This window comes from Nothoprocta perdicaria, unplaced genomic scaffold, assembly GCF_003342845.1.
Source record: "Nothoprocta perdicaria isolate Ctin4 unplaced genomic scaffold, notPer1 scaffold_22, whole genome shotgun sequence".
Taxonomy (NCBI): Eukaryota; Metazoa; Chordata; class Aves; order Tinamiformes; family Tinamidae; genus Nothoprocta; species Nothoprocta perdicaria.
Genome location: NW_020455415.1, coordinates 5,968,840 through 5,981,811, shown reverse-complemented (window position 1 = coordinate 5,981,811; position 12,972 = coordinate 5,968,840). Strand labels below are relative to the sequence as shown.

General features: G+C 44.9%; 1 protein-coding gene across 4 annotated transcripts in view; it reads right to left on the bottom strand.

The window, feature by feature from the left end:
• Window positions 1-4,763: 4,763 nt before the first annotated feature.
• LOC112947098 (ubiquitin carboxyl-terminal hydrolase 12-like) overlaps window positions 4,764-12,972 on the bottom strand; it is a 36,519-nt gene continuing 28,310 nt past the window's right edge. For all 4 annotated transcript variants that reach the window (XM_026039112.1, XM_026039111.1, XM_026039110.1 and 1 more), the window contains exons 7-9: window positions 12,159-12,356; window positions 10,451-10,529; window positions 4,764-6,277 (exon numbers count right to left, since the gene is read on the bottom strand). In XM_026039112.1, coding sequence (XP_025894897.1) covers window positions 6,176-6,277; window positions 10,451-10,529; window positions 12,159-12,356 — 379 coding nt within the window. In that variant the 3' untranslated portion in view covers window positions 4,764-6,175. The remainder of the gene's footprint in view (window positions 6,278-10,450; window positions 10,530-12,158; window positions 12,357-12,972) is intronic.

Here is a 12,972-nt window from a genome sequence, read left to right as displayed (position 1 = left end):
CGCTGCGGAGAGAGGAGCGAGGCCGCGATGAGGGGCGCCCCCCGGCCCGCCCCGCGCCCCGCACCGGGCTCCGCACCGGCCGCGTCCCCATCCGCCTCCCCCCGCCCGGCTGCAGCTTCCCCGGGTGCCCCCCGCCTCGCGCCGCTCCCTACCCCCCACGCCCACCTCGGGGTGCGTTTTTACCCGCCCTCCCCAAAGAAACACCCTGGGGAGCCCCGTCCGATGCGAACGGCGGTGCCCGTGCCCATCGCGGCTGCCTGGCCCGCGCCGTCCCGCGCTCCCGCAGCCCGGCTCCCCCCGCCCGCGCCCGCCGCGCCACCTTGCTGCCTATTTATAGCACCGAGGCGGCAGCCCCCACCCCGAGCCCTTTGCTGTGGCCTTCTTCCCTTCCTCTCTCTTCTCCCCCTTTTTTATTTTTTTCTTTCTTTTCCTTTTTTTTTTTTTTTTTTCCATGCATAAAAATAAATTCTATTAATAGCCCCGGATGCTGCGGGAGGCAAGGAGAGGGCAGCAGCTGCAGCCCGGCTAAGGGCAACTTTCTCCCTGCTCCCTCCTCCTGCACGCCGGTGCAGGCTGCTCGTTGCCGGCTGCCGAGCGCTGCGAGGTGCCGCAAGCAGCAGCCCCGGCCCCGCTCGCATCCGCGCCCCTCCGTGCCCTACCTTGCTTTAATGCCCGTGGATCAGCTTGCGTCCTCCGTTGTGCTGCCTGTTTTTTCCCCCGCTCCGTCCTCGTCCTTTCAGAGCAGGGCACTGAGCCTCATTCCTCGCCGAGCATCCCTAACACGGCTGCCAGAGCGCTGGCACCGACTTGCACTTAATATTCCTGCCCCATTGGATCTGCTGATAAATCTCCACTCTGACGTCAAAGTCTTCACTTATATTCATGATCCAAGGCTGTGAATCAGAGACGCTGTGATCAGAATAACAACGAGGCTGCTCGCGGCTCCCCGTCCACACGCGGGGCTGCGCGCTCGCGGCTCGGGCGCGCTCCCGCCGCCGCTCATTCATGCGCTCGGCGCCCGCCGGAGCGCCCCAAGGTCGGCGTCCTTCGCACCTGCGCTCGGCGGCTGCGGCGCTGGGCGCCAGCCAGGCCCCGCGGCTCGCGCAGCACCCGGTTTATTTTTACCGCCTGCACTGAGGGAGCTGGTGATGGGAAGCGGGGTGGGGGGGAGGCGCTCGGATGCGCTGCCGCAGCATCCACGGCTTCCTATGCCTGAGGAGGAGGCTGCTCCTTCCCTATTCCAGGCACTCAGAGAAGGATTGAGCTCCGATGAAATCCCAAAGGCACCGCTATTTTCGTGGCTGCAAACGGTTCAGCGACTCGTGGAGGATGCTCGATTTTCTGAGCAAGGATGCTCAGCCTGCGGACTGGGGCTGTTTCGGACACAACCTCTCCCCCTTCCGCGCTGCAACACTCCAGCTTTACCCCTTCATCCCCGCTGGAGCTCTGGGGCTGCTAGGCAGGGTTTTCAGCACTGATCCAGCAAAGCCATTTGGGGCTGTGTCGGTGCTCCCCTTGGAATCCCAGTGCCCCACTCAGGAGCGGGTGGCTGCTGACGGCGGCTGCTGCCCGAGGGGAATTGAATCATCATCCACCTGGTGCGCGAGGCCGCGTGGCCGGGCCAGGCCAGCGCGCGACACACGGCAGCGCTGCACGGGGGGCGGCGGCGGCCCCCGGCACCTCAATGAACCGGCTCCGCGCTCGCACTCGCCGCGCACCACGCGGGCAGCGCGGCAGGCGGGCGAGCGCTTCCCGTTGACTCCCGTGAGCAGCTCCCCCAGCCAGCAGGTCTCCCGGCAGAGCTGTTTGATTTAGCTCCGTGGCTGCTGCATACGGAGGGGAGGGAGTCAACGGCCAGGCAAGGGGCTCCGCAGGGACACCTGAGGGATGAAGCGGGGGCCCGGCCCCCCTCCAGCCTCTGTCACATCAAGCCCTGCTCCAATGGTGGAGCTTTGGTTTGGGAAGATTTCAAGTGCAGATTTTCTAGAAAGTGCCTGTTCTGTGGAGGGCTGGAAACGGAATTTGAGGATATTTGTGTGATGGCCGGCGGTGACGGAGCGCGGCCGTAGCGAGCGCAGAGGGACGGGCGAGCGGCACAGCCTGCGAGCTTGCGCTGATGGAGCTTCTCAAGGAAAACCCAAAACAAACATCAAAAAAGGGTCCTTTACTTTTCCCCCTGGGAGCAGAGCTAGGCTCTGGCCCCACTCAATACGCAGGGCTAAGTAGAGTCCGGGGCCGCCAGCCACAGAGCCACGCTTCCGAAACATGAGCCCTGGCTCTCTGGACGTTTTCCCAATCCTTGGGCAAAGCACATTACAAATTGCCCATTGCTTAGAGGCGAAGGAACGGCCTTCGTGGTGCTCATCTGACTTGAACCGCAGGAGATACAGCAGAGGCAAGACAAACTCTCCAAAAGCTTCCCCAGGAAATCCAAGCCTTGGGGTCAAGCTGCTTTGTGAGTGATTCCGGTGCCTACTCCCTTCTTCGGAGCATCCCGTTTTTTCTGCATTACTCCCTCCTCTGGAGCATCCTGTCTTTTCTGCTCAGGGAAGATCAGGCAACACGGATCATAGCCACCCCGTCCCCGTTTTCAGCTCTACGGTGCTGCTGACTCACCGCGTATGTAGGCTACTTCTCACGAAAGGAAACACACGCACGACTCGAGTGCTAATTAGGCCACTTAATTACAGTGGAAGTTGTTTAACTCCTACTGAAAACTACCTCCTATTTTCCTCTGTGCCCATAGCCATGGGAAGGAGAAGAAAAGGCTCCTTCACCTCCACCTGGCACCATGGTCCTGTCTTCAGGCGAGTCTCTTCATTTAGGGCCAGGATGGCCACGTTACACATCAGCGCAGCGCCACCCACCAGGAGCTCCTTCCTCGGTGTCCCCGAGCGACTGACGCCCTTTCTAGGGAAGCCCCGTAACCGCTGCCCTTTCAGCCTTACATGCTCAGGACTATCTCCCACAGGCATCCGTGCCCGCTCTGCAGCTGCTGGGGGGAACTGAACGGGAGAGGGAGGCAGACACACATCGCCTATGGGTAAATGTACGCCGCAAAGGCCAGCAGGCTCCACAGGTGGGGAATGAGCTGTTTCAGAGGCTGGTTTCCTTCGGATGGAGGATGGGAAAGGCCTTCCTTGTCTCAGGAGCTCTTTCTGGTACCAATCAAACACGATTTGTTCTGAATGTTTTGACGTTAAACGCTCCTGCTGGTGCCCGCAAGAGGCCGGACACCAGTGCACAAACCAGCCCGCTCCTGCAGCGCGCAGGGCAGCAGCTCTCCGCAAAGGGCAGGATCTGCTGGGAAGGGAAGCGGCAGAAGGGGGTCAGTCTGAGCCTGCTGCTCGGGAGGCTCCTCAGCCGCTCCGCTCCACGCGCTGGGAGACACCAAGGCCACCGAGAAAGCCACGAGCGCACAGCAGTGCCAAGCGACCGGCCACCGTCCGGCCACAGAAACGAAGACCTACCCCGCAATGAACCGAAAAAGCTCCAAACATACAGCCCTATTTGCGGTTTAATGTTTTTGTTCCAAATCAAACAGAACCAAACTTACAGAGTCCAACAAGAAGAGGTAAAGAAGGGAAAAGGAAATAGGAAATAATAACGAAGAGAAAGAGCAGAGCAACGGGGCTGGGGCCACGGGTGGCGGGAAGGAGCCGGGTCAGGGTGCCGGGCAAGCGCTTCTCGGCTTCCCAGCACTTCCCTTCCCCTGTGCAGTGCTGAATTATTTATCTTTAACGGCTTACGCAGAGGTTTTACGCACAAAAAGTCTACTAGTCAGAAGCACTCAGCCAGCCAACATGCCGAGAGGAACTGGGGAGAGCTGGTGACTAACCACTTACTTCTACTTCTGCTCCTGATTGAAACTCAAGGAGAAGCAGGTGGGCCACGTGCTTTTGACCATACATGACCTTTATTGGAGACAGGTGGGGTCATTTATTATACAGAAGTAACATCACACCATTCTCTTCCAATTTAATTCCTTTTAGTTTCCTTATAAATCTGTAGCAAAAGTGCACTTTTAACAGTTTTTTAATCTATAGTATATATCTTTCAATATTCTCTCTCAATCAAGTATTTTATTTGTAAAAATGTAACGCCAGATATACAAAATACATGTCTAGTGTACTACATTAATTTTTTGTATTTACTGTTTAGCTGATTTTTAACTCAGTGCTCTTTTTTATTTTTTGCTAGACTTACTGATGACAGACTTCTGTTGGCGCCACCAAGGGAGGACTTATGACTTGTGCACAAACATGGAGAGAGGACTCGTAGCCAAGAACAATTTTCACACAGTAGGAACAAGATGACAAAAAGGGTTGCTGTTATTGAATATGCCTCTTCAGACGACAGTACTCTGTGTAATTAAAACAAATCTCCGCGTTGTATCTGCTGGAGGAGGAGATGTGCAGCGAGAACAGGACCTGCACCCTACAGGAACATGGCAATGACGACTGATTTGCATTTTAAAGAGAGGAGTTACTTGCTAACAGGATGTTTCTGGTCACAGCAAGGAAAAACAGGTACGTAGAGACACCACAAGAAGCTGTTTGTGAGCCGCTGTTTTCCTGAGGACAATATTTTGGTATAATATTCTATATCCTGTACAAGCCACAGAATTGCATAAGTTAAACGTCCTCAGGAGCAAGAAGCACTAGTGTGTGTAGGGACACAGCTGGAGTAGGCACAACCACACGGAAGACAGCTCTTGTGACCTCTAACAAGACCGAAGAAAGGGGGAAAAAAAAAAAAAAAAAAAAAAAGGGCATTTTCCACTGGAAGTCTAGAGCCGGCTGCGACAAGCTTTGGCACAGTAATAGGACGTTTCATAAAAAGAAAATTAGGTAAAGTTTTCAGAGATTTCCTACAAACTCCCTTAGTCTTTTTGTTCTAGTTATCCTTGAGGTTATAATATGTACACGTAAAACGGATAATTACCTAAATTCAGTCTTCAAAAGACTAACATACTCTCCTCTAAAGCAAGGCCTGTAGAGGTAAAACAATCAGAAGCATTTTCAGGAGGTTACGATTCCCAGGTCAACACGAACATTACCAAGAGAGGATGAGCAACATTTAGCAAGGTAATGTCAAGGCTTGCTTTTGTTTTTCCTTCTTTGACATCATTCTCTTGAAGACTAAGAACAACTGGATTAGTTATGTAAATAATACTTCCCTTGGTTAAGCCTTCACAATTAGTGCTGTTGCTGTGTGTTAGCACAGATTCAATTGCTAGTTGCATCAGTTGTATGGAGTGAAATGTTGAAAAGATTCTGTTTCAGAAAGAGGGCACTTTTGGTTTATGCAATAGCTCCAACAAATGCTGTAACTTCAAACTTTCTACAGCAACTGGTTGCCAAACGTATTCTTCAAAACATAATTAATTTTCTGCCTTTCTTGAATCTGCAGCAATGTAGCTCTGTGTCTAAACTTCTGCTATGAAAGAAAAAGATACAATAGATCAGGCTGAATATGGATTAAGTTCTATACCTCCTGAAGAAGAAATAGAACAGTGAAAAATAAAATATAAAAAGAAACAGTGCTATTAGTGTTATCTAAAACCAAGATAATGCATAATGGAGAATTTACAATGCTGCAGAGAGAGTTTTTTGTCTTTTTTCTTTTTAAATCACAGACTTGACATTTCCAATATGTCTTAGCTTTGTACTGATTCTCAAGTCTGAGTCACCAAAAATATCCAGCAACCAGCTGCTGTTCATATCCTAAAATATGCCTTCAGCTGACACTGAATATTGAAGTCATTCTGCTAAAATACAGAAAAACGATGATGATAGAAACCAAGGTATAGCCTCAGGCCAACATTAAATGGTAAAAATTCTACAATGCTACTTTTAAAACTCTTCTTCAGTTCGTGAACAAATAAGCAGCCAGGTTTCAAGTAGAGGTAACACAGATTTTGGAAGATAGCACGTAAGAAAAGCCCAGAAAGGAAACTGGAGCAAAAGCTCTTCTTGTTACGGCAGTCAGCACTAATCCTCCAAGAAATGGCAGAGGGAAAACTTTATTCACCCTGCTGGATCTGTCCTGGTCCTACAACAACATTGAGGAACTGCTTCTGCTGTCACAAATATGTTCCATTCGGACATATCTTGATCCCTTTTTTTTTTTTCTTCTTTTTTTTCTTTTTATTAATAGGCATTTATCTTTTTTCTTAGTCTCTTGATTGGTAGAAGAGAATATATCCAGATTCTGAGTTTTTGGAAATGTCTGATGTTAACCCATAGAATTCTTCAATGGCTTGGGCATCGATTTTCTGAAAATTAATGAGAGTTAGAATTAGGCTCAGCGAAAATATCACTTTAAGGATCCCCTTCCCAAACATCATTTTCATTCTTTTGGGGGTGATGCTATAAAGCCACACAGTATTAATATAGTGATAGAACAAACATTTTTCTCCACTTTAAAGTTCTTGAGGTCCTCTTATCTGGAAAAGTCCTGCAAGAGCAGCCAGTGACTACACCACAAAATGTGTAGACCATATCTGACAACCATCCAGCTTTACGAGTGCCTTCCTTGCATCAGGATTTGCCAATCAGATTGCTAAGACAAGGTTTGCAGTTTAAGATAAATAAATTGCTCTCCATATTAACAGAAGTAAATGCCTTTATATTTAAAGTGCAGAAAAGCAGGCTTCCTTCCGTACTCCAAGCAGCCAGGCCCATAGGGCATTAGGTTTTAGAGACACCAGTTGCATGGTCTTGATCCAACTCCTGAGAACAATTGGTTTCACATTACGGAATTTGATTCTGTGATCAAGCAAGAGCAAGCACAGAGATTGCAGCACTGAAATAAAACACTCCCCATGACCTGTATTACTCAGCAGTCCCCTGTGTTTTAAAACACCTTTAGACTCTATATCCACAGAGACAACACACCGAAATAGCAAGACTTTGATGCATAGGACCAACGGGAGACTGGCCTGGAAATAACAGATGATCTTTTCTTTTTTTCTCCAAAGAATAAAACAGAGGAAATAACAACAAAATATACAGAATATCTAATTATCTCAACATCTCTCTTGTAACTCCTCTGCTTAAGTTTTCAAAGGAAAGGACTGTGCTCCAGCTGAGAGAGGCACGGGGCCCCGTGCTGAACTGCTGCTTGAAGCTGCTCTAAGATGCATCAATTCCAAGACATAACAGCAGAAATTTCTCCCTGGAAGAGTTTTGGTTTTGGCAGTAGGTAGGCAGGTGATGTGGGGAATCGGACACTGTCGTTTTCTCTTTCCCTTTGAGCACTTTATTGAAACTGCACTACTAGTGTAGTTTAGTGGTAATTTACAGCCTAAGGATTTCCACACGATTTATTAACATAATGAATGCTCATGACAAACTCTTAGAAACACATTTTAATAGAAAAATAGGAAAAAAAATACTTTTAGTATTTGTGATTTATTTAGATGACAATTCAAATCTTTTACTAATTTGACATGCAATCAATTCTATTTCCGCTACCATTTCCACTCATTCTGAATACAACTCAAATATTTTATATAGATGAATTCATTCTACAGGTATTCTATCATGGCAAACTGACTCCCTTTTTGAATATCATTATCCACACAATGGAAGTGAAAGAAGATGATACAGATTTTGTTCTTTCGCTGTCCTTAGTTTGCTCTCTGCAACATACGTAGACCAGCTTTACCCAGCTGCAGTTTAAGTGACAAGCAGTCAGTCATTTCACAGCTACTTTTAGGAGTGCACAGCCTCACTTGACATTAAGATGATTTTTCATGTCACCAAGTTTTAATTTCCTTGGCTCATTTCTACACAATTACTTGGGCTTCCCAAACCAAACATCTTCCTTGTGTACCGTTCACAATACTCAACTTAAAAACTGTTCGGAGATTTGCAGCATTCAGCTAAGCCCCTACAATCATTTTTGCCTTTTCCTCAATTTGAAGAACACCTTGACTAGACACTTCTCCCCATTTCAGGTAAACATAGTCACTGTGATGTATCACTCAGCTACTCTGATGACAACTTACAAACCTAACCAGAGATCAGTTATTCAGATTTCTCGATTCCTTTGCTTGGCACACTACCACCTTTAATCCGATCTGTCTCCTGAATTTGGTGCAATTGCTTTTCACATGCACTGAAGCATGTTTCATTATCATCTATCTTCAATTTTAATTCAAGATCGGCCTTTCAAGCAAGCCCAAACAGATAAATGTGACTTTAGTACTTCCATGGCACTAATAAGTAAGTAGTAAGAGCAAGAGTGAGACTTCCAGGTTAGTACAACGCTTCCTGTTGACACCTCAGAGCTATTTCTATCACTCACAACAAAACTCTTCACTGTAAGGAAGGGGAAAACAAATGTTTTTTCCTGTGGTGCGGTTCACTTTCAGTATCTCTACCCCTGAGCTATGGGAGCTTTGGAATTGACTTCTCCAGTCTGCTGACTGATACTTGCTTCACCATATGCCAGTTTATAGATAAGTGTCCACAGCTTTATAGGCAGAAAGTGTTTGCATGTTCTTGTCTCTGACGAGCAAGAGGCTTCCTGGTGAACCCCCAGACATCTGCAGAATGCACATTTTAGGGGGGGTTGGAGTCACCCAACTGCTGAGAACAACTAACGTGACACCGAGCTACCCACTTCCAAAACATTCTGAAAACAGTCCTTGGTCATCTTCAGAATACTTCCATCTCCATGGGCAGCAGATGGAAGTGGCAACAGTAGCTGCAGCTTCACTTCATTTTTTCAGTAAAAGCCAGAACAGTGAAAGGGAACTAAGTCTCAGAGCTCAGGATAAGTGGGGAGAGAAAAAACAGATGAGGAAAACTGCAGCTACTTCTCCGAGGAGCTGGTATGATGGGCAGAAAAGAAGCTGCCTCTGCTATTCTCTTCCCCTTGATCACTGAACTGACAGAAATTCCGGTGAGTTCTAGAGAGCCTAGGGAAGAGAAAGGGCGACGCTGCCTACGCAGAGGAAGGCGAGAGCTTCACGTCTATCAAATGCCTAGAAAGCAGATGGGATACGATGGACAGTTTGTGAAAAGATCCCCTGGGACTAACCCAGTAGGAATCCTTACGCGACACTCTTTGCAGCAGTTCAAAGAGCAACTCTGTTCCTACCTAAGGCCCCATGATCTTGGAAGACTCATGCAAAACTCGCCTGCAATAAGGAAGAGAAACAAAGCCCAAATATTATAGAAAACAAACAACTTGAGCACACAGTAGCCAGGGAAGCTTCTAGCTGCAAAATGAACCTGCAGCTTCCAGAGCTGCATTGCTCCATAGCTATATAACTGAGGGGGGGGGGCAAAGGAGAAACACTAAAACACAAGTAGAAGAAAATTCAGATGAAAGAGCTTCATTTCTACGGCATTTTAAGTGAACTATGTAAAAGAAAACTGAAACTGGAAGAAAAGCCATGACTGAAGTTAGAAAAGCAACTTCAGAAAAAAGCATCCCTTCAAGAGAGAAAAACTGCATCCTATCTTCCTTATGACAGCTCCTTGAATTTATTATCCAATACTAGACAGCACATATGTAAAAAATCTATAATGATGCATCTATAAAACTGCCAAGAGTGTTTGCAGATAAAAAGAAATTTTGTTTTGACCTATAAGCTAAGACACAACATAGAAGTGATTGACAGAAAACAAATATAGAACAGCAGGGCTTTTTTTACAGCTACTTTTAAAATGTCAGGCTTATTTCCTGGATGGAAAATACAGTACATATTTACATTTACAATATTAAAGTGAACATTATTTTCAAAATTACATGACACAATCATGTACTTCAGCCATGACAGAGGAAATTAACACTAAGAATTTAATAGCTGGGGAAAGGGAACTTGCCATAGTCATACAAGTTGTCCAAATCACCAGGTAAGCACCCCCGATGCTCAAAAACTAGCTAAGTACTTTAGAAAGGGGAGATGGCTGTAACATCTCTTTTCAGAACAATCAAGACTTCAGCACAAGCAAGGATTTTGCTGTACCCATTTAGATCCTTTGCATCAGGCCTTGAATCTGATAAGGAAATCTCAGAGGCAAACAGTACATTTTCATCCTTACAATGAGCAGTTCAATTGTGGTACGTGACATCTGGTAAATAACTATGTGGAACATATGGATGTGTAAATATTTTGGACATTAGTACTTACAGATAAGTTAATAGAAAAGTCAAGGAAAAGCTTGTCTGAGCAGACGTAAGTTGAAAGATCTTACTGTAGCAATGGAATATAACCATCACAAAGCAGGTTAAATAACAAAACGAAGCCCAGAGGAAGGCCAGAATTTAAAGATTTGATGTGGTCAACAAGGTCCCTGCAGTATTTTATACTGAGCAGCTGCACATCACCCTAGGTCCTAGCTGTCACTGGAGCCCTGGGGTTGCTTTGCCGGCCATGGAGCTGAGGACGATGCTGTCTGCACTGTTCTCACCAAAGAAAAGCAATACCCACCTCTACAATGTCATCATCAAACAGCAACCAAAAGCCATGGCTCTTCACAATGGTGATATAATGTCCACGGTTCGGACCACTGCCAGAGAAAGGATTGAAGATGCATTAATCTTGTGCCTGCAAAGGCAGGACCCACTGCTCTCCCCAAATATTCCAGGTCCTACTGGCAAAGTGAGACTTCCCAGATTTGAACACTGTCTCCTATTACCCGTAAGACTGTTTAGTTTCTTAGACAACTTAGTTTCTTAGATCTACTTACACTTTGCCAAACTGCTCAAAATAAAACTAGGTGGTTTTTTTTTCCCCATCGCTAAATATCTTCTACTCAAAATACACAGTTTTGTAAATATTTCAGGGAGTATTTATGTATTTCAAAAGACGAAATTAAAATGCAGTTACTTCAATCACTGTTTTGTCACACTCACAACTGTTCAGTATTTTGACTACAGTTCCAAAATTTTAATAACTGCCTGAAATACTTTATTTGCAAATGCAAGATTTGTCTGGAAAAAAATAAAATAAAAAAACCCCACACATGAAAAATACATTATTTTTTTCAATGTTTCTGGATTTACTTCTCATTTAGGAGGTAAATAATATTTTAAGAAAACAAGCTACGCTAATCCAGGCTTTATGCAAAAGAAACTACTTCTCCAGTCCCCTAGACTTATTGCTATACTTAAACATAATACCTGTCACAGAACAGAACTGGTTCAGAGCCAAAAAATGAAAAGCCAAATTTCAGAAGCAAAATACTTAAAACAAGTTCTGAAAGTCAACTATTTAGAAAATATAATCTATCTTAAGTCTTTGGTAAGTTCTTTGTAAGAATTAAAAATAGAGGTCACACGGAACACCTAAAAGCTTCATAGAAGAACAGCTTTGAGGACAAGAAGCCAAGCCGTTGAAGCACATTTAACATTATTAATCACCACTTCTTTACATTGTTAAAGCATAAAAGCATAGTTACAGGTATAGCAAATTAAGAATCTACACAAAATACATAGATGCTTCACACAGGAAAAATAAATTCAAAAATAGCACAACTGCACACAACAAATCAGAACTGCACAGCTTTCTTGTGCTAAATCTATGCAACATCCATGTGTTGATTCTAATGCCTCGTTTCTCACAACACAGATGTTTCCAAACACTTTTGCATGCTGTTGTAACTCGCTGTAGCTTGAAAATTCACTGTTCCAAACAGGAGCTCTCAGTACTACTTCTGACTCTCATGACTGCTTTTTTCTTAAAAATGCTTATTGTTTGCCCTTTGATATTAAAACAGAATTAAAATCACAATACTAGAAAAAAAAAATTTAATCAAGCCCTACACAGGGCATAAAGTTATTTAAAAAAAAATAAGTAGTATGCAGTTTAATCCACTTGGTGGCACCAGCTTCTAAGGAAACCTTTAACAGTTCAGCAAGCGGAAACAAGGGATCTAGAAGTTAATTCTATTTTAGTAAATGCTTTTCTAAGATTTGCTTTTATTTCATTTAGCTTTCCTGGAAAGTAAGCTCTTTTTAAGCCTGCTCTTACTTTCCAAAGTCTCATAGACACAACTTACCTGAATTGCTAGCATATGAGAGCTGTTAAAAGCAAGCCTGAGACTATGTACTCCAAGAACAATTTTAAAAGTTGTTAGTAAAACAGGAGTTAGTTTCAAGGAAATGTATTTAAGGAGCTAGAGAGCACAGAGACATACCTGCCACAGTGAACAACTACAGCCACAAGGTCATACATTCTGTCAGGGTTTGTAGCGTCTCCTGAAGTGTTAAAGAGCCGCAGCTCCAAGGGAAAGACTACGCGGTAGGAGAGTTTGGTATATCGATGCAGCTGGTCCATGTATTTGAACCTTTTTAGGTGCAGGGCTAGAATCATGGGCAACTTTTTCACTCTCATTCTGAACCACAAAAATATGTTAAACAAAGAACAAGGTATTAGCAGATCACTTAAAACAGAGTTTTGTTCTAAAATCATTTCAATATGTTTGGGAGAAGCTCCCCAAAACAAGTTAACAAGTGTGATGAATATGCGTTAAAGGCTGCTTTCTCAGGTATACTTTGGTGAGAACACGTAACATTTATTTGGAAATATTAAGAATATTTCTGACACTTGACTGCAAGACAGCTGTTTGTCTATAACAATATATCATATTTTTCATATTTTCATCATATCAAGGGAATGAAAGGGATATAATAAATCTCTGGTTGGGTGCTCTAGCTACTGCCAAGAATTAAGTGACAATAAACACTTTTTATATAGTAGAAACAGAGATGATTAATGCAAACAGAGGAGAAAAAATGCATCCAGAAGCACCACTCAAGCTCCTCAGAGAGGAGCAGAGAATTAACCCTTCATGAAGTTGCTATAAAGTTACCTGCTTTCTTCACAGAGGTAATTTTCCTTACCCCGATTCCCCACAGACCCAAGTAGTCTTTCAGTTTCTTTCTACTGATTTCATTTGGTTCACAGCTGTTCATGCTAGAGAACATTGACATTAGCCCACACACTTAACC